The 22,076-nt window shown below is 38.6% G+C and overlaps 1 protein-coding gene and 1 pseudogene across 1 annotated transcript in view; one reads left to right on the top strand and one right to left on the bottom strand.

Annotated features, from left to right (window-relative positions):
- mTor (serine/threonine-protein kinase Tor) overlaps positions 1–22,076 on the bottom strand; it is a 704,297-nt gene that overhangs the window by 594,412 nt on the left and 87,809 nt on the right. Inside the window, exons 6-7 of the mRNA XM_090387576.1 lie at positions 11,737–11,871; positions 11,212–11,508 (exon numbers count right to left, since the gene is read on the bottom strand). Of these exons, the coding sequence (XP_090243702.1) occupies positions 11,212–11,508; positions 11,737–11,871 (432 nt within the window). The remainder of the gene's footprint in view (positions 1–11,211; positions 11,509–11,736; positions 11,872–22,076) is intronic.
- On the top strand, positions 359–1,189 carry LOC150076079 (uncharacterized; annotated as a pseudogene).

Genomic DNA, 22,076 nt, shown 5'->3' with positions numbered 1-22,076 from the left:
AAGTTTTAATTTTATTTTATATTTTGTTTTTGCTTTTCCATTTTTAAGCTGCTTTCAAGGATAAATTGGTTTCAATTTGTATGGACATATTTTATTACTAATCGTTTTTTGCATTATATTCATAATATGAAAGTAGCATGCTTGGCAGGGCAGCAACAGATATTGTTAGCAATTTGATACGTTGTAGTTCTAGTTATTTCTCATCACTTCATCTGAAAAATACAATACTTTGAGGAGTCTTTAAATATAGTATTATCATTTTGTAGGAAGTGATAAAATGGATAGTGTTCATTCAATAATAGCTGAATGAAGTATTTTATTTGTCTCACTGTTCCTCTATATTTCCAGTTACGTCAAAATGGCAAGTGTTCAAAGAGATCACTGATCATATATTATGTTGCAGTGTTTAATTTTAAGTTTATTGTTGTGTTGAAATGGAACATTTGCAGACAGGAATAAGTATTACCATATCACAATACTATGTGTTCGAGAACAACATCATCCTCTGTACAAAAAATGGGGCAATACCAACTTCGGAAGATGGAGACAATCAAGAATGTGCTATTACTTTCCAGACTGATTCCATCCTGCAGATATTTATGTTGAAGTTTGAATAACTTGCCCTTGATTTCAATGAGCACTTGTACATTTTTGATGGAGCACATGCATTTGCAAATTATAAAGCTGATCTTTCGTATCGCAGTACACATGCAGAAGTAGGGTTCATTTTTCCACAGAGCAACTTGTAACTCTTAAATATGAAACAAATTGTTGGAGCCAATCATCTGGCCTTTTAGCTGTTGGGTCCCTAATGGGACCCAACAGCTAAAAGGTTATATTTACTCTGGCAGGCCCGTGGGAGTACCGTGCAAGTGGGAAATGAATTTAAAGTGATGATTATTACTGCCTTTAAAGATTCACCTATTGGATGCTGAGAATTTTGCTGTCTAAACAGCTTTTGCATATTATAGGATTTAATATGTGATGGTTTAATCACTGTGGAGATAATAGTGATGAAACAAGTCATGCCCTCTGTGTTGATGAAAGTTCCACAAGTCAGATTCTAGGATTAGGGATAAGTGTTTTTGTAGCCATTATTGTCAGCATTTTTGTGGTATGTTCATTGTGTGTAAAGTGCAAAGTGTTTTTGGGTCAAATGGCACCAGGGGTTTCCCCCATCTCCACGTAGTATACATCGTCGTGTGATACAGTACACTGTAAAGGCCAGAGATTTAAGTGTATGGGTATTGTGATGTGTCATGTTTTGTACCATCGTTCATCTGGCCTTTCAGCTGTTGGGTCCCTAATGGGACCCAACAGCTAAAAGGTTATATTTACTCTGGCAGGCCCGTGGGAGTACCGTGCAAGAGTGCACTGGTATGGAGAGGCCAATGGCCTTGGCAGCAGGCTGCAGCAATAGTCACGTCCAGTGAGTTTGTTTCGGAGGTCGGAGCCGCTGGTGTCAGGTTCAGGAGATGTGTAGAGTCAAGTCTGACTTGGTGATCACTAGTGATCACCAAGTCTTCTGCCACAGAGGGATCTCGAGACAGGAGAGCAGTGGAGCATCAATTCCGAGTCCGGTCCTGGTCCTGTTGCAAAAGGTCCTTATAGTGGTTAGCTCAATCTTTCCGTTTGAATGTTTCTGTTCAATTAGGTTGAGTTGTTTCATTCAGTTACTGGCTTTAGTTGTGATGAATAGCAATAAGTGTCCTCCGCCTAGAAAACACCTCTTGCACAAACTTCGTGAAGGCCAGGAACTCCTCCCTAGAGTCTAGAAGGTGATGCTCCAGTCCCGCTGGTAGATATGTGAGTTCTGTCATAAGTCGACAGCAGAGGTCCTTATAATGGTCGCAGCTGTACATAATGTGGGACCATGTTTTTGTCTCTCCAAATGTGCAAAGGGGGGGGGGGGTCTTCCGTTATTCGAAAATAAGTTAACTTGCCGTTGAAGGCACCATGGCCCGTCAGGAGAAATGTTGCAAAGAGACCTGGATGGAACCAACGGGGGCTCTAGGATACACGCATCCAACTTTAGGCAGGAACTTCCTGGTAATTTCCCCTTTTGTTGAAGCAGACCACCTTTCTTGCCATGCCTGCTGCACATGATTCTCTAGTCTGGTTCTTTCTTCTCTTCTATTCCCTGCTACATTGTGGTATATTCCCCCAGAGTGTAGGGTAATTCCTTTGGTCAGGTGTTGCGTCATTCCGGAGTGTATAACTTCTAGGTCAAGGGGCAGGACCCCCACCAGGACTTGGAGGGCATGCGTACTAACAGTATGGCAGGCACAGGTGATGACCAGGAGAATTGAGCGTTGTATGGTGTCCAAGATCTTTTTGATAACCACCATTGTGGCTCTATGGAACCACACGGGGGAAGCAAACGTAATTGCCGGGGTGAAGAAAGCTTTATAATACAGTGTTGGCATGCGTTTTTCTTTTTGAGTCCCCAGTCCTTTCTTATTATTCTGGCTATTAATCCGGCATATCTTCTTATTTTTTCTCTCAAGTATTTGAGATGAGGGTGGAAGGAGAGATTGTGTGTCTAGAATGATACCTAGATGCTTCAGTTCGGCGACTAGTTTGATTGTCTGGCTATGGATTTTAATTTGTGGTGGTCTTCTTAAGTTTAGGCTGCCTTTCAACAGTATAGATTTAGTTTTTGTAGTTGATATTTTTAAGAAGTGGACAGTGGCCCAGTCTTGAAGGAGTTTAAGCGCTTGGTTTGCTTGGACTTCCATTTGTGCTTGGCTTTCAGCAGCGACTGTCAGTATTAGATCATCTGTGAAGGCCTGAGAGCTTACTTCTCCCAGGGCCAGGAATTTGTATAGGATCATATTCCAGAGCAATGGCCCTAGAACTGAACCCTGGGGGCAGCCCTGTAGAGCAATCTGGTCAACTTATTATATGGTGCTATTACCTGGATTTCTCTGTTGGTTAAGTAGAATTCCATAACTTTGTACAAATTCATATGTATTTTGCCCTTCTCAGTCTAGCTAGGATGCTCGGCCACCAAATGGTGTCAAACGCCCCAGCAAAATCGACTGAGATGGCAGGGAAATATTTCTTGTCACACCGCTGCCTCCTTAATAAGCCACTGAGGGCTTCGATGGTCGATGTTCCTTGCTTGAACCCATATTGTGTTGACATGCTTAGTCCAGCTATTTCATAGTGATTGAGTTATTCTTTTACCTATCAGCTTTTCGAATAGCTTACTTGCCACTGGGAGCAGGGCAATTGGCCGATAAGAGTCTGGTTGTTCTGGAGGCTTTGAAGGATTCTTGGGTATGAGCTTCACGATTGCAAGTTTCCAGTCAGCTGGGTAAGTTCCTGTTTTAGGCATGCATTGTATAATCTAAGGAGCAGTTCCGGGGTGGTGTCTACTACCTTTTTTATAATTTCCGGCTCCAGAAGATCTGGACCAGGACATTTTCTATTCCTTATGACGGTTGTAGCGGCATGCAATTCCTCCATTGGGAAGGGCTGTTCTATTTGCTGTGTTTTGTATGCTTCATTTTCACTACATGTCTGTACCTATTCCAGTAAGGCTGGGACAGATCCAGTTGAGCATGTTATTGATAGACTGTTCCCAGGTGGTGCCTAGTGTGCCCTGCGCAATTCAAATCACATTTATGATTTCTCCTCTGGGGAGTTTGCTAGTAGCAACTTTGTAGACTACTCCCCAGGGATCGGCATTTCCAGCTGTGTTGACCAGGTGCTCCCAAGCCTTCTGCTTGCTTTTGCGTATCAAGTCTGTGTAGCTGTTTCTAACAATATTGTATCTTTCCCTTAACAGTCTTACTTCCGGCTCCAGCCAGATACATCTCGCCCTTTGAAACTCTTTTCTTGCCTTTACGATCTACTTTCTTAATGTTTCAATTTCTTGGGTCCACCAGGGGACTGTGCCCGGGGTTGGAATCTTCCTCTTCATTGCTGTTTCGCTATCATTTGTGATAATTTTTGTGACCCTCCTCTCAATCTCATTCGGGTTGAGAAGTCATTGGTCAGCCTCCAGCCAATGCCCCGCCACCTGGCGCAGCAGCCTCCCAAAGAGTTCCCAGTCAGCCTTGTTAACTGCAAAACGGTTCATCGTGCGTTTGACTACTGGAGTTCTGCTAACTGTCCGGTGATTTGGTAGGTAAGCACTCTGTGGTCTGACATCGTCCAGGAGTCTTGGACTGCCCAGTCCACAACATGTCCAGCCACATTGGTGGTTGCCAAGGAGACATCTATTGTGGCCTCCCACATAATGTTACAGAAGGTTGGTAAGTGGCATGGTTGATTTAATACTACCATAAGAGAATTTATCAGGAACTCCTCGAGTCGCCACCCATTATGTGTCCCTCTCCTATCTGGTGTTTGATTGTGCCAGGCCAGGGATCGACAGTTGACGTCTGCCCCGATGATGATCTTCTGGTTGGGAAGTGTATTCAGCATTGTCTGCAGGTAACTGATTGCAGGGGTGATCTCCTCTCCTGGCCTGCAGTACAAGGAAACAACGTAAAAGGGGCCTAGTGGTGAAATGATGTGCGCACAAGTAGCCCAGGTCGTGCATAGTTGGGTTATTTTTGTGACAGTCAGGTTGGGGTTTCGTACTAGTATTGCAGCCCACGGGTTCTCCTCCTCAGGTTGCACTATTTCGTACATCCTGGGCTATCCCTTCACCTGTCTTGTGTGGGTGTATGGCTCCTGTACGATTAAGATATCAGCATTTTCTTCTTCAGCCTTTTTTCTGAGTTGTTCAGGCACTGCCCTGGCCTGCTACGTGTTCTGTTGGAATTTTAGTAACCTTGTTTATTGTGTGTAGTGGGAATTGCCGTATGTATTTGCCAAAGGGATCACCATCAAGATGTGCAGCTTCCAGCACAGCATGAATCACATCCTTTAACAACTGGGCATCCACCTCATCCCTCAACACCTGGATACAATGAGCCACCAGAAACTTGGGAAGAAATCACCACCACCCTACCCAGGAAACATGTATATCCCCCACAAGAATTGCTTACAATGTGCCTCACGAAGGCCTCTACTACCCTACAAAGTGAGAACTGGCAGGTTTAATAGTATGAAAATATTTTGTACTATCAGAAAATTTTAAATTGCAGATGATTTGCAAATTTAATTATTGAGCATCTGAACTAAGGGAACAAATTTGGCTTTAGACTGAGTGAATGAGTGAGTATGCCCTTAATACTGCAGCCAATCTGAGAATGCAACCAGTATTAATTTGAAAGTTTGTATTGTAGTACTGCTTGCAGCAGGATGCACAAGACTGATACTTAGTGTTTCACTGCCTGTGATAATGTATGATACTGTGAAGTGATATTTGCCTCTATTGTAACCTCTGGGAAACTTCTTTTGGCCGTGTGAGCAGTCATGCACACCAATGTCAGCATGGTTCATAAGCATGATGTGCTCTTGTTTGATTATAATTTTTAATACTTTCCCTGAGATAGCCCTCTGAAAATATCAGTTATTCTTTTATATCAGTAGATTGTTCAATGATTTACAATGAATATTTTTAATCATAAATTGCACAATAAATGTAAGTTAACCTATGAAAAAAAAATAATAATAATCCCCTAGCATTTACTGCCAGGAAGGAAATTTGTCACTCATCAATGTAATGTTTATTTAGTTTGGTAGGACAAATAAAGATTTATATGCTGATATATTACCCTAATATATTCATCTTCCTGTTTTGTTTCTATGCACAAGAAAATTTTGAATTTGATAATGAAAATATATTATATGATACAAATACCCTGCTTCATTTCTCAAAAGATCATCCCACATTGTAACTCACTGGCTGAGAATAAACCAGTGGGTTGTAATCTCCCCATAAAAGGTTTTCAGAGAATATCCTGGAAAATCAGGATGTACTATAATAAAATAAAAACATAAACCAGTTCTAAGATTTGCAAACATTTCCCACAAACATTTATGAAAATTTAATTTATGAAAAGATTTTCATAAATTAAATTTAAATATAGAAGCAAGGTAATGTGTATGCTGTGCATTACATTTCAGCCATATTTTTTTTTAATTAACCTGTAACTATTTGCAAGAAAATTTTAAATTTCTCTGTCATGCAAAAATATGAAAAAAAATTTTTTTAATTCAAAATTGTTAATTTTTTTTATTTTTAATATATTTTTAATCTTTTAATTTTAATACCACCTATATTTTTAATCTTTTCTGAACATAACTATGAAAAATCCACATTCTATAATAAAAACACATATTTTTGATTAATTTTTAAAAATTTAAACTCCTTTAAACCTAACATCAAGAAAATGTACATTTAAAAACTGCACATTTCAATGCATGCTTTGATTAGAGGGCAGTGTGTCAGTAACAGGAGCACTTGCTGCATGAAATATGAAGCACATGCATCAACAGCTTAATTCCAGATGATGCATCAAAGTCAAAGTCATGAAACCAAAGAGCATTACTGATGGGAAGAAAGTGTGCAGCAGTAAAGAGAGCATACTGGCAATAACTGATCATGACATATGTCAACCAACATGTAACATATACAGTAAAATCTTGTTAATGCAAACTCGGTTTATACAAAGTACTCGTTTATATGAAGCACTTACCATTCCCCTGCGAAAGGATAGGCTTTTCTATGTAAATATATTCGTTTATTACAAAATTCAGTTAATATGTATTACAAAGTTCTTTTTCATCTCGTTTGTTCGTTATTTGGTTTTTAGGAGCATTAGCAACTAAGGCCACATTGCTCCAGTACATGCGGTGGTGGTCATTCCCTGATCTTTCCGCATCCTCTGTATTTGGTGGTGACGGGCTCGAACCTCAGTCTAATCAAGAAGCGTGTGCTACACACTGCTGCTCCTTCCCACCTGGCTATGGAGGCGCCTTTTTCATCTCGTGAGAAATAAATATTGCCATTTTGTATGTTTATTACAAATCTTGGCAGAGCGATCCGATTATTGCCCCCGGCCACCCAGCTCCCTAATTCCCAAAGGACAGCACTGACTTGTTAGAAATTAGTTTTGTGTAAACAAAAGCAGTTTATGGTAGCTACAACGTCAAGTGCACTCTGAAAAACATCTTTCTGAAGGATAAGTTGTTAAATTAACAAAAGAATAAAAAGTTTTTCGAAGTTGTTTACCTCCCTCGCTCTCCACGGGAATAAGGTCAGTTACAATTGTTACCCCAGTTCAAAAAGTCTTTTGTTTTCGTATACAGCAATTTATTTTTTGTGCCATTTTATCTGAGCTGATGTCTTTTTTTGGAACTTATGTCTTTAAATTAATTTCAGATTTGTTTATATTAAATCTTATCTAGCAGTGTTATGAGACAAAGTGTAGATGGACAGAATTAAGCCTGGAAATTAAACTAAAAATTATACAAGAGTCTGATAGGATGGAAAGTAAAACAGACACTGCAAAGGAATACAACATCCCTTTACCTACTTTATCTACAATACTGAAAAACCGAAAAAGACTTGAAGAAGTGCATGACACTGGAGCAGCGATGAAAAACAGGAAACAAATTCGTTGTACAAAACACGAGGAGCTTGAAACAAAACTTTTCGAGAGGTACCAACAAATGTGAGCATATAATTTGCCAATATCAAGTCCAATTTTGCAAGAAAAAGCAAATTATCGAGCTCAGCAAAATGGAATTAGTGACATCAAATGCAGCAGTGGCTGGCTCCAAAGATTTAAAGACAGGAATAACTTTTAACCTTTTAACCCAAGCACGGTACTAAGTACTATAGGTTCTAATACCTCTCGTGTTTGGGGTTCACATAAAAAAAAAAAAAAAACTTGGTTTCGCGAAATGTTTGTGGTGAGTCTGGATTAGTCGACAAAGAAAAGGCTACAGCCTGGTTGTGTTCTGTTTGGTCCATCCTTGAAAAATATGAGACAAAGGATATTTTTAATCTTGATGAGCCAGATTTATTTTATAATTTGCTGTTCAAGCAGAGTCTTGTCATGGTGGAAAATTAAATAAACAAAGACTTACTGTTCTGTTATGCTGCAATTCTGATGGCAGTACAAAACTTGTGACTGGTAAGTTTTCCAAGCCAAGATGTTTTAAAGCAGTTAACCAACTTCCCTGTGATTATGAGGCCAATAGAAGTGCTTGGATTACAGTCAGAATTTTTCAGTCTTGGTTATCAAAATTGGACAGAAGAATGGCTTCAGAAAAATGGAACATTTTGATGATTCTAGACTGTTGTACAGTACATTCTGCTGAGACACTTAAGTTGACAAATATACGGCTGTTGTTTTTACTCCCCAATACCACAAGTTTAATGCAACCACTGGATCAAGGCATTATTTATAACCTCAAGAGAGCATATAGAGCCCGCCTGATAAGGTACTTGATCTGCAACATAGAAGGTGGGAACAATTTGCAACCATATTGGAATGTCTTGGATGTTATCCGTAATCTTGTTATTGCTTGGGAAAGTATTACATCAAGTGTAATAATCAACTGCTTCAGAAATAGTGGCTTTGGAGAGAACACCATCGAAAAACATTGGTCCAGCAGACGAATGTGATAGCAACAGTGAGGAATGGAGGAATTTAAATGAGCATATGGATTTTGTTGGCAAATTTGAAGAGCTTGTGAAGGTGAATGATGAAGTTGCTACCACTGGAATGCCAACACCAGAAGAGCTGCTGAGTACCAAACAAGACGATGATGTTTTTGGTACCAGCGACAGCAAAAGTGAAGAAGTGCGCACACTACCATCTAAAAAAGATGCCCAAAATGCATTCAACATAATATAGAAAATGTGTTGGTCTGCAGTAATGCTGATAAAGAAACAACTATTGCATTTGATAATGTCTGTGCTCTAGTTAAAAATACATATAGGACAAAAACTGTGAAAACAACATTGGATTCTTTCTTTAAATTAGATTAATTTATTAAAAAGTTAATGGTTTGTATGTCTCCTTTTATTGTAAGATTGTAATTGTAAGAATTACAATCTTACCTTTTATTGTAAGAATTACAATCTTACAATTGTAAGATTGTAATTCTTTTTACTGTGATACTAAAATATTGTATATATTAAAATATATACTGTACAATATTTTCATTTGCATTAATATTGCTTTCCTCTTAGTTTATCTTACAAATAAAATAAAATCTTAAAAAAATATGTTATTCCTATTAGTGTATTGTTAGACAAGGCTTTTGTTTTTATTTTATTTTTATTTTATTTTTATTTTATTAATTTATTTTTGATATTATTATTATTCTTGAAAAAAAAAAAAAAAAGGTAAAATTTTGACACTTTTGGGGGGCCTCGTTACTACAAACTTCGTTATTACAAAAACGGTGAAAATTTAGGTCCCTTGAACTTTGTATTAACGAGATTCCACATTATACTTCACCATATAGATGAAGTATAATGTTTTAATCCCGTGACCACCAAATACGGAGAATGCGGAAAGGTCAGGGAATGACCACCGCATATCCCCGGGGCAATATGGCCTTAGTTGCTAGTGCTCCTAAAAACCGAATAACATAACAACAACAACATGTTTTAATATCAAAGTTTGCATATGACATGAAAGTTTGTAAGATAGTTAATCACAGTATTCAGGATATCCTATAGATTACTACACTGTCTACACAAATTAAGCAATGGACTGAGAAGTGGCAACTGAAAATTAACAAATGCAGGTTACTTCACATGGGGAGCAGTAATCCAAGATTAACATACCAGCTGTAACATACCACACTCAGGACAGTGGAGAATGAAAAACACCTGGGAGTAATTGTGCCATCAGATATGGAGTTCTCTGAGCAGTGCAGACAGGTTTCTGGGACAGTTCATGGAATTTTGTCAAGGATATACAGGAATCTTTCCAGAAGGGATAAAGAAATGATTATCCCTTTGTATAAGGAAATGGTTAGACCCACACCTGTATGCAATATCTTGAATACTGCATGCAGGTGTGGAAGCCTCATTTTAGGAAGGATGTGGATCTGTTGGATGGGCTGCAGAGAAGAGAAACAAGATTGGTAAGGGAAACAAAATGGTACTCTTTCCAGGAAAGGCTTCAGTTTTGCAAATTGCAGTGTCTGAAGATTAGACACCTGCAAAAAGATCTGATTGAGGTGTTTAAGGCCTTCAAAAAAAAAACCAAAAATTGATGCAGGCTTTTGAACCATTCTGAATTGAAATATTTTGATTTCCTGAAACATTTTGGTTCTACTTTGCAGCTTTAACACTATAAACATTCAGAAGTTGAGAAGATTTGGCTACGCCCAACATATGAAAACTGCATGTTGTTGACACCTCTACATTTGAGAAAAGATGATCACCCTCTTAAATTGTCTTAATTCTATTCACTATTTTAAATAAATAAATTTTCTGTTTATACTCTGGGACAACCAAACGGTCAGAGGAGTTCACAAGATAGACAGAATACAAGAAACAGCACCATATTCAGCAGTCACGGGTTTGAACCCCGGTCACTCAAGGCACATGTACTTATACACCATTGCACCTGACCACTATGCTACGGCTAGCCTAAACATGAGATTCGAACCACGGAAAGAGAAAACACCAGTATTTGACGGTACCACATGGCTATTATAATGCCTTTTTCCTCCGTGCTGTCCCATTTCTTGCTAGATCTTTATCTCTAGCCAGAGTAAGCCTGAGTAGGGGTTATGATCTAGAAGGAAATTGATAGATTAAATGAAAATAGTGAATGGAACTCAGTTCAAAAATGATTTCTACTTTTGTAGTGAACTCTTACACTCAGTGCATATAACAGATTTCGAAGATGATAATGAAAAATTCTTTAACTAGTTTTATTATTGATACAGAATACAGGTTTTTCCCAAAATGGCCTAGGCACATAAGCCAGGAAAGATTATGCATTAACATTCTTACAATTCATTTTTTACATCACTTTACTTCAGTATCTGAAGCTGAATCCAGAGCACTTGAAACACCTCCAGGACAGAAGGACAAAGCAAATACATTATTTAACATTAGTAGCTTAGTACACCTAATGACAATACCTTCTCATCAATTATTTGAACTATCAGTTGTAATATTTATAACTGATAGTTTCCTTAGGCCACTTGTTGTTTCACTGAAGATATATATATATTTTTTTTTCCATCTCTGATAATGAGAATTTCTCCAGTTTACTATTATAAAAAATATCCTAATCAATCTTATTTTTGTAAATTTAAAGTGCTACTTACTAGATCAAACTTTTCAATCATTAGAAGCTTGCATGTGTTACTCTCATAAAGGGGGAACCTACGACTCAAAGGTACTGTGCCAGGATACGTTCCAAGAGCTTTATGGTAGCGAACAACTGAAGAAAGTATCACACTCCGTTGATTCCCAGGTTGGTGATGTTGATGGAGCTGGTGCAAGGCTCGAAAGCTACGAGTTAATGAGCCCATTCCCAATTCCTTCAGGAACTGTATGCGGTGTGCAGAAGCTTCATGAGTTACCTGCTGCTGAATAAGTTCCTCTAGCTCTTGTCGCACTCGCTAAAATTACAAAAGTAATAGTCAAATAATTTTTTAAACTATGGTTCTGTGCATGAACATTTTCTCTTTATAGATCATTCAAATGATTACTATATTTATTCTTAAAAAAAGTAAACTTAAACAGATTTATTCAGCATAACTAAAAGATAATACATATTTAAAATAGTTTCTCAAGCTAGTTATAAATCTGTAAATTTTCTAATAAGAAGAAAAATAAAATATACTTACTTCTCCTTCTATATTGCTGCATCGCAATAGCTCATTCACAACTAGCAGTGAACCATGAATTCTGTCATCCCTGTTGACACCCTTCTCCCTCAAAAGAATATCTTCAAACCCTTTAGTAGCTTCTTCATAACATTGCTAAAAATATTACACAAATTATGATTTAATTTATTAAGTTATTACTTTTATAAAGTAATAAAAAACTGGTTAAACATTATTTTAAATTAAATTCTTAATACCATTTAATAGCATTAGCAGTGGCAAATAATACAAGCAAGAAAGCTTATACAGCATTAACCCAAAAAAAAAAAAAAAAAAAAAATTCCATTTCACCAATTCATTCCCTTCATTAGTTTGTCTAGTTCTTCCTTGAATTTATTTAAGCTATCAACTACCACAACAACAGATGGAAGTTTGTTTCAGCAAACATTAGCATTAGTAGAGGCATTTGATGTGAGAAAGCAAACTTATGCAGCATCAGCAAAAAAAAAAAACAAAAAAACAAAACCCACTTCCACTTCATCCCTCTGTTCGTTCAAAATACCTGACCAGCTGAGCCTTAAACTTATTTAGGCTATCAACTTCCACAACAAGGGATGGAAGTCTGTTCCACCAACCAACCACCCGCTGGCTAAAAGCAAATTTCCGCACGTCTATCCTACATCTATCTTTCCTCAATTTGAATTTATGCCCTCAGGTGATTATTCTGAGCGAGAGGAAGAATCCCATCAGCATTGAGCATGCTCAAACCATTCAAGGCTTTATACACCTCTATCAGATCACCTCACTGGTGCCTAGTCTCCAGACACTGTAATTTGCAAAACTTAAGCCTTTCTTCGTAAGAGCACCCCTTTGTTCCATTCACTAATCTTGTTGCCCTTCTCTGTACTCTTCCAGCAGCTCTACATCTTTCTTGAAATGAGGCCTCCAGACCTGTATACAGTACTCTAGGTGTGGCCTGACCATCGCCTTATACAAGGGAATAATCACCTCCTTATCCCTGCTAGAAAAATTCCTATATATCATTGACAACACACCATGAGCTACACTAGCAGCCCGTCTGCACTGCTCAGAGAACTTCATATCTGCCTGCACAACCACCCCCAGGTCCCTTTCATTCTCTACCACTTTCAGTGTAGTACTACAGAGTTGATACGTTGCTCTGGGGTTGCTGTCTCCCATGTGTAGTACTTTACATTTGTCAATGTTAAACTTCATTTGCCACCTCTCAGCCCATCTGCTCAACCTTTCCAGATCCGGTTGCAGCAGCATAGTGTCAGTAGTGTCCTTGACAACCCTGCCTACCTTTGTATCGTCTGCAAACTTTGACATTAAGCTTGATATACCATCATCAATATCATTTATAAATACAGAAAACAATAATGGACCCAACACTGAGCCCTGAGGGACTCCACTAATAACATTAGTCCACGATGAGCAGTGTCCATTGATTACCACTCTCTGTCTTCTCCCCCTCACCCACCTCTTTATCCACAGCAGCAATTTGCCTCCAATGTTACACTGCTCCAATTTGCGCAGCAGTCTTATATGTGCAACAGTATCAAAAGCCTTTCTAAGATCCAAGTATATAATATCAAAGTTATCCCCTGCATCCAGTTCCTTTGTGACTGCATCATAGTATCCAATCAAATTGGTCAGGCAAGACTTCCCCTTAACAAAACCATGCTGTGTCCGAGCTATAACTGAATTCTTGTCTAAATGATCCTGCAGTGCTTCTTTAACTAGTGCCTCCATTAATTTTCCTGAACAGAAGTTAAACTCACAGGTCTATAATTACTTGTGTCAGCCTTTGATCCCCCTTTGTGAATTGGGGTCACATTTGCACATCTCCAGTCTGTGGGTACCTCCCCTGAGTCCAAGAAAGCTCTCATAATTATGGCTAAGGGTTTGCTTACTTCCTCTGCTGCCTCCTTTAATATAACTGGATAGATCCCATCCACCCCGGGTGCCTTTCTTGTGTTTATCTTCAACAATTTCTCCTCCACTTTACTCTCAGTTATTACAAGATTCTCTAGCTTACTGCTAGAGTTGAATACACCTCTGGCTTTCCCCTCGCTAAATAACTCCTCATGTGTGAATGTCGATGCAAAATACTCATTTAGTTTGTTAGCTACCTGAGCAGGATCATTAACAGTTGACCCATCGATATCAAGTGGACCAATCTGATTCATCCCCTTCCTTCTAGAGTTTACATAAGTAAATAACTCTTTGCTGTTTTTCTTTGCATCCCTTGCCAAAGATTTCTTGTAATCTGCCTTCGCCTGCCTAACCTCCTTTGTAACTTGGTTACAGATCAACTTGTATCCATCATAGGCTTCTGTGTCATGTGTTAATTTGTATGTATCCCATGCATGTTTCTTCTCTGCCATATGCCTCATCAGTTCATCTGACATCCATTTAGGCCTAAACCTTGAACAATATTTCTTAGTTGGTATGTAAAGCCTAGTAGCTTCCAAGATAAGTTCTTCGAATGCATTAGCATTTTAGCATTAGCATTAGTAGAGGCATTTGATGCAAGAAAGCAAGCTTATGCAGCATCAGCCAAAAAAAAAAAAAAAAAAACCCACTTCCACTTCACCCCTCTGTTCGTTCAAAATACCTGTCCAGCTGAGCCTTAAACTTATTTAGGCTGTCAACCTCCACCACAAGGGATGGAAGTCTGTTCCACCAACCAACCACCCGCTGGCTAAAGGCAAATTTCCGCACGTCTATCCTACATCTGTCTTTCCTCAATTTGAATTTATGCCCTCTCAGGTGATTTTTCTGAGCTAGAGGAAGAATCCCATCAGCATTGAGCATGCTTAAACCATTCAAGGCTTTATACACCTCTATCAGATCACCTCGCTGGTGCCTAGTCTCCAGACACTGTAATTTGCAAAACTTAAGCCTTTCTTCGTAAGAGCACCCCTTTGTTCCATTCACTAATCTTGTTGCCCTTCTCTGTACTCGTTCCAGCAGCTCTACATCCTTCTTGAAATGAGGCCTCCAGACCTGTATACAGTACTCTAGGTATGGCCTGACCATCGCCTTATACAATGGAATAATCACCTCCTTATCCCTGCGAGAAAAATTCCTGTATATCATTGACAACACTCCATGAGCTACTCTTGCAGCCCGTCTGCACTGCTCAGAGAACTTCATATCTGCCTGCACAACCACCCCCAAGTCCCTTTCATTCTCTACCACTGTCAGTGTAGTACCACAGAGTTGATACGTTGCTCTGGGGTTGTTGTTTCCCATGTGTAGTACTTTACATTTGTCAATGTTAAACTTCATTTGCCACCTCTCAGCCCATCTGCTCAACCTTTCCAGATCCTGTTGCAGCAGCATAGTGTCAGTAGTGTCCTTGACAACCCTGCCAACCTTTGTATCGTCTGCAAACTTGGACATTAAGCCCGATATACCATCATCAATATCATTTATAAATACAGAAAACAATAATGGACCCAACACTGAGCCCTGAGGGACTCCACTAATAACATCAGTCCACGATGAGCAGTGTCCATTGATTACCACTCTCTGTCTTCTCCCCCTCAACCACCCCTTTATCCATAGCAGCAATTTGCCTCCAATGTCACACTGCTCCAATTTGTGTAGCAGTCTTCCATGTGCAACAGTATCAAAAGCCTTTCTAAGATCCAAGTATATAATATCAAAGTTATTCCCTGCATCCAGTTCTTTTGTGACTACATCATAGTATCCAATCAAGTTGGTCAGGCAAGACTTCCCCTTAACAAAACCATGCTGTGTCTGAGCTATAACTGAAGTCTTGTCTAAATGATCTGCAAATGCAAATGCAAACAATGCAACAGCAAATGCAAAATGCTTCCCATTTTGCATTTGCTGTTGGTAACATCATTAGTTGGTCCCACTGTATAGAATTTAAATACTGTCTCAGTCCATCGTAGTCGCCTTTACGAAAGCAATAACCCTTCCCTTTACCCCTAATGGTAGTTACCTCTTTGAGTAAATCCCACTTCAGCACACTGTGATCACTGCCACCTAGTGGTTCATTTATCTGCAGATTCTTAATGCATGAAGGATCACTGCTGATAATCAAATCAAGAGTATTCCTCCCGAACATGCTGATGTAGAAAACAATCATCCAATAAATCCACAAAAGCCTTGCTAGTGACCAGCCCCCAAATTCCAGTCAATATCTGGGAAATTAAAATCTCCCATTATAAGACTCTCTGATTTACTGGCCCACTCTATTTCCCTGTATAGTTTCTTATCATACTCATCAGAGTCATTAGGCCTAGCACACTGTTACTCTCAATTTTGATCTCCCAATGCTTATGTCACACCAAACTGACTCGACACTGCACTGTCCAGCGATGTCCACTGGCTTCACTTCCTTGGATTTTATGTATTTCTTAACTAATAGCATAACCCCTCCTCCCTTCCTATCCAGTCTATCCTTTCTGTAGGTGTTGTACTCCCCAAATTCCAGTTCTGCATTCCTTATATCTGTGTGACACCACGTCTCTGATATCCCAACAATATCTGCCTTTGATGTTTTGAGCAATACCTCAAATTCATCAAAAATTTATTTACTAAACTCCTAGCATTGGTGTACACGCAAGTATACATGCACCTATTTCTATCCTTAGCTACCCTAACACAACCCATATGTTTACTTGTACCGCAATGACTCCCAGCAGTCTCTGAAATATCCTGCATCTTGTTTTTCAGGCTTCTGCTCATTCCAATAGAAGCAGTGCAAGAATCTCTTTCACCTCTGCCAGTGGCTACTGTTAATCTATTCGTCTTTGTCTCCCCCCCAAGCTCGCAGTTTTCCGACCCACCTAACACTGCCTCGATAGCATCAGCAAACATTCTTGCACCCTTTCTATTTAAGTGTATCCCATCCCTGTAGAAGCAGTTTCTCCTGTTAACAAGTACAGACCAGGCTGAAAAAAATTCTACCCCTTGAGCCTTGCACAATCTTTCCAGGGCCAATTGATCGACAAGACTCTCAGCATATACTCCCTCCTATAGTGTCACAATCAACCACCCACTGGCTAAAGGCAAACTTCCGCCCATCTATTCTGAAACCATCCTTCCTCAATTTGAATTTGTGTCCGTCTTGTGTGCGTAATCTGAGCAAGAGGAAGAATCCCATAAGCACTGAACTTGCCCAATCCATTCAAAGCCTTAAATACCTCAACCAGATCACCTCGCAAGTGCCTATCTTCATAAGATGCAATTTGCAGACTTTTCATTGACTTTGAGGTCACCTTCAACTCCCTTTGGTGGGAGAGTGTCCTCGAACATCTTGGACTCCTAAGGCGTCCCAGAAACTTTTTTAACCATTAGAGACTACTTTGCAATACATACATCACAGTGTCTTTGAATTACAATTGTGTTACTTGGCAAGTTTGTTCTTGGCAACTTAAGAACAATGCTATTGTTCTTAACAATGCCATTTGTTAAGAACAATGTTATTCTCAACTTAAGAACAATGCTATTTTGAAAGAAGTTCAAAACTGAGTACTCTCCAACAAACTTAAAATCTCACCAGGCCAAAACTTCTGCTATGGTCTTCAAGGAACACCTCTCCTCCTTCTCTAGGCCTCCTACTATAAAGCTGTGTAACTGCTTAATTTCTGTCATTGTCAGTACAAAGTATCTTGGGCTTATGTTCAACAATAAACTCTCCTTCCTCCCATACATCTCGTGCCTAGCAGAAAAAAAAAAAAATCACAAAATTTTCCTTCATGTTTATTTGGATTACCCATCAGGAGAGGGGACTTAGTTCTAAAACCCTCAAACTGATGTTCTACCCATTGCCACCTATGGGACTCTGGTCTGGTTTCACTGTGCCAGGCTTCACACTATCCAGAACAAGCTCAACTCCATCTAGTCCTTCTTACTAGTCATCACACATACGTGTCACATGGGTCTCCACTCCTGCCCTCCAAATTACAGTTCGCTGTCTGCCCCTGAACTTATTCTTAGTATACAGAGGATTACCCTATAAAATCAGGAAAGGTCATGTCATGATATTTGATGGTATATCCACTGATCCAGATGCCCACCAAAACAGGAAAAAACACAACATCTGCAAATCTTGATGGAAAAATGGCAAGCTTGCTTGAACTCTTCTTCAAAAATCAAAACAACATCCTGATTCTTCCCAACTGTTACTTCATTCAGCAAGTGCACTCTCAGTCTGCACACTTATTTTATACTGACTGGGCATGGATTGCTCAACTCCAGGTGGTACTACTTCAACTTCTCTGCAACTGAACTGTCTCTGTGGAGTATATGATGACTCCACCCATATTCTCTTTCAATGTCCTATCTATGAAGCCTTCAGATAACAACTGTTTTCCTGCACTGGATCTGTCCTGCCTGGTCAAGAAGGCACCTTCATAAAGAGAAAACCAAAATTTACATGCCTTCCAGGACTACGTGACAAAGGGTTTTCCCTTAGAAAAACTCTCTCAGCTATTGGAAACACCCAACTACTTTCTGAATTGTCTCATCACACTTAACAGATTCACCTGTTTACAACATTTTTTTTATCAGTAGCCTTGCTGATTTCAAATAACTGAACTTGCACTTCCTCATTCACTGTAATTAGTTCTTAGTTGTAACTTAATCATTAGTGTTTAATAAATTGTTCCTTTTTTTTGCTGGTAGTTAAGACTTGGGCAGCATTGACCATGGGATTGCCGCACTCACTAGTACTGTACTCCTTCCAGTGGAGTGTGGGATTCATGTCTATCCTTGGACCATTAGAACAGTAGAAGTCGTCCTACCTTGTCATGGTCTGGGACAGGCAATGGAAGTGGCCCTCCAGATGATCACTGCTTTTAGCAGTGAAGAAGCCAATCAACACATTACACATCACAAACACATTCTACTCACATGCTGGCCTCTCTCTCTTTTTTTTTTTTTTTTCTCTCTCAAAGTTCACTGGCAAAGTTCAACTGTAGTTCCAGAGGAAATGGAAGAGTAATAGATTTATTATGACTGAAATGTTTTTAATTTTCAGCAGATTTTTTTTTTTTTTTGAGAATAAAAGATGCAGAAAACAGCATTTTTTATACATTTAATTTTTATTGAAAATTAAAAATTATGTACAATACATATTCATTGAAATCCATTAAGAGAAGATTTAAATGTTGGCAATGTCTAATCAGACAAAGCAAATTAAAAAAAAAAGCCTAAAACTTTTTCCACAAATTAAACAGAAAATTAGCACTCCTCCTCTTTTTGTACAATTTCTGGAACTTCCACTGCCAAATAACTAAGTAACTTCATATTGTGACAGAGTAGTAAAAAAATAACAACACTTCTTAACTGCAACAGGCATGATATCAATAAAATGAGCAAATCTGAACTCCAATTCGGAAAACTAATGCTGACATAATAAGCAGACAGAAACTTGATGTCAACCAGAATAGGGCATGATAAGTTTCAGTGGTACACATAATGCATTTTGGAAAGACAGGCAAAGAAAGAAGGGGGGTGGGACAATCATGAATCCTAACAAAAGCATGAGTATGACAAAAGTTTCCCCAGATTCAGAACTTATGCATGCCAGCCTATAGTCTAGGTTATGAGAGGTAGTTGGAAGCAAAGGCAAAATGAGAGTGTAGGATTATGATATAGACCAGAAGATTGTACCATAATCTACTCAATTTGCTCCTCGCTGACTGAAGCAAGTGGGTGGGAAACACACCATAAGGGACAAAAGTTTTAAATGAACTAGATGACTGTATCAGCATGTTAGGGAAAGTATTATTCTAGAATTGATCATCACCTATGAGTTGGATGATGATAAAGGACTAACATTAAGCAAAGGGGTGATTCACAGAGTTCTAAGCTAGATGAGGAGGAGAAAGGTCAACAGATATTTTTCAGGTGGGCCTCTAGAACTCTGTGGCACCTTCACCAGAATAATAAAAGAGCAAAAATTACCTTTTCCCAAGGATTTCATAAAACTTATAATCAATAAATCAATCACTCAAAACAATCAATCAATCAAAACAATCAATAATCAAATCTCGGTTAATCAGTAAGTTTTGTTAAGACTGCCACATTAGACCAACTCATTCATCCAGTGGATCCATCACATGCTGCTAGTAATCAGGTACAATATGTACACGCAAAACCTATCTGTACCACATCAGATTTCAACCAGCAGTGTCACACAAGAAAAAAAAAAAAACAGTGAATTTTAGTGATGCACAAAGTGGTTAAAGCAGTAATTCTCAAGCCTTTTGGATCTGCAGACCATTTCTGCAGGTTAAAAGTTCTGACAGTCAACACACACAAAATCTATTAGCCTTTAGTATCAGTAACTTGCATTTTGCGTCAGCCTACAAAACAAATGGAAAATCTCTCAAAGGCAACTCTCTCTTCAAGAACTACACGGTTAAAGGAAAGTAGTTCTTTCTAAATTATGAAAAGAGAGGAAGAGAAAGTTCTCCTATTTATATTTTTGTGGTTGGAAGGATTTAAACTGCCCAGTAAATGCAATGGTCCCTAATTCTCACAAAAAAACAAACTTTGACCACCTACATTGACTATAAAGTTTAAATCCTGCCAGCCACAAAAACATAATATAGAACAAGGAAGTCCTCCTACTTTCATAACTTTGAAAAGACCAAAATGACATTTAAGCTATTTTAAAATTTAATAAGTTCTAAAGTACTTTCTGTTTTAAAAAAAAAACAGATAAAGATTTTTCATGAAAAAGGTATGTGAACAAAATTCAGATTAAAGAAAGTTTTCAAAAAATTCTCTAAAAACATCCCCTCCCAAACAAGGAAAATTAAACAAAGCACAATGTAACAAACTTTGGGTGAACTTTTATTTTTTAAAACAGCTAATAATTAATTATAACACACACACAAGCAAGAATATAACAAACAAGTTTCCAAAAGTCAAAAATCTTTTTTTATTAATCACCTTATACCAGTGCTTGTCAATTGGTGTGCCACAGCATGGTGGTGTGCTGTAAAGAGGCCAGAAGTGCGTCATGAAATAATTTTGGATGTGAATTTTTTATAGTATAAAATAACCAGTAATCAGCTGTCCATCAGTCAAACGTTTGATCTTGTAACTAATAGCATAATATAAATAAAGTAAATATAGAGTTTTATTTTCTATATTCAGTGATAAACAGATGCATTTTTTTAAATTTGAATGGGGCCAACAGATAAGGGTTTTTCAGGGGACTGTTAGGAATAAACATACTGTGATGTGATATATCAGTAAGATGTATCGATTCTGAAAAGAATTAGAGTTCATCGAATTCTCAGTATCCAATTCATCAAGTACTAGAACTATTTTTTTTTTTTTTTTTTTTTTATGAAACCCTAAAAACATGAAAGATATTAGAACCTATAGTATTTAGTACTGTGTTTGGGTTGGAGGTTGAGAAGATGAAAGAAGATATTTGTTGACAATAGACTTGAACTTCTGTAGACTTCAATTTTTGGGAAATACATATGAAGCAAGGTTGTTCCAGAAAATGGCAGCTGAATGAATAAACAAGGAAGATGAAAAGTTGGTTCTGTGAGTTTGAAGTTGGACAGTAAATGGATGTTGGCTGGCGGCGGCACGTGTTCGGACTGTTTTGAAAGAGAGAGCGGGAATTATAGAAGCCAATTAGAAGAACAGTGCCCGTGGAAGTATCTGCAGAAAAGGCATGCAGCAGAAGCAGTACATCTATGAGACAGCGAGTGGAGAGACTCTGTTAGATAGGAGTCATTAATTAACCTAACTGTCTTCTTCTGAATGGAATCTAGAAGCCTGAGAGAGAGGTTTTGGGGGCACCGCCCCAGATGTGGGAACAATATTCCATGGTAGGGCGGATTTGCGATTTGAACAGAGCGAACAGCTGTTTGGAAGAAAAGTAATGCCAAGAGAGAGAGAAAGAGAAAACTAAGTTTTTAGATGCAGAGAAAGCAATATTTGTAATGTACTTGTGCCAAGAGAGATTAGAAGTCAGAGTAATCCCCAAAAGAGATATATCATTTTGCCTAGAAATCGGAGTGTCAATGATAAGCATAGGAGCAGAAGAATCCTTTTTGTGAGATATAAGACAAGATTGAGTTTTAGAAGGGTAGAAATCAACTAAGGGCTAAGGTAAAAAAAGCCTGCACGAGAAGCATGCAAAAGTTCGATGAAATTTACCGGTAAAAGTACTTTGACGTAACATCATTTGTATTGTTGCTCGCGAGGTAAACAGCCGGTGGGTGTTATCGGTCTGGAGTAGAAGTTGAATCCCATGGGAGCTTGAAACCCTCAAGAAGTGTGGGGTAACCTGACCTTTTTTCTTTAGAATCACTAATTGAATCACG

The sequence above is a fragment of the Mastigoproctus giganteus genome, chromosome 13 (genome assembly GCF_048544385.1).
Source record: "Mastigoproctus giganteus isolate SK-2022 chromosome 13, ASM4854438v1, whole genome shotgun sequence".
Classification (NCBI taxonomy): domain Eukaryota; kingdom Metazoa; phylum Arthropoda; class Arachnida; order Uropygi; family Thelyphonidae; genus Mastigoproctus; species Mastigoproctus giganteus.
This window is presented reverse-complemented; position numbering and strand designations above follow the sequence as displayed.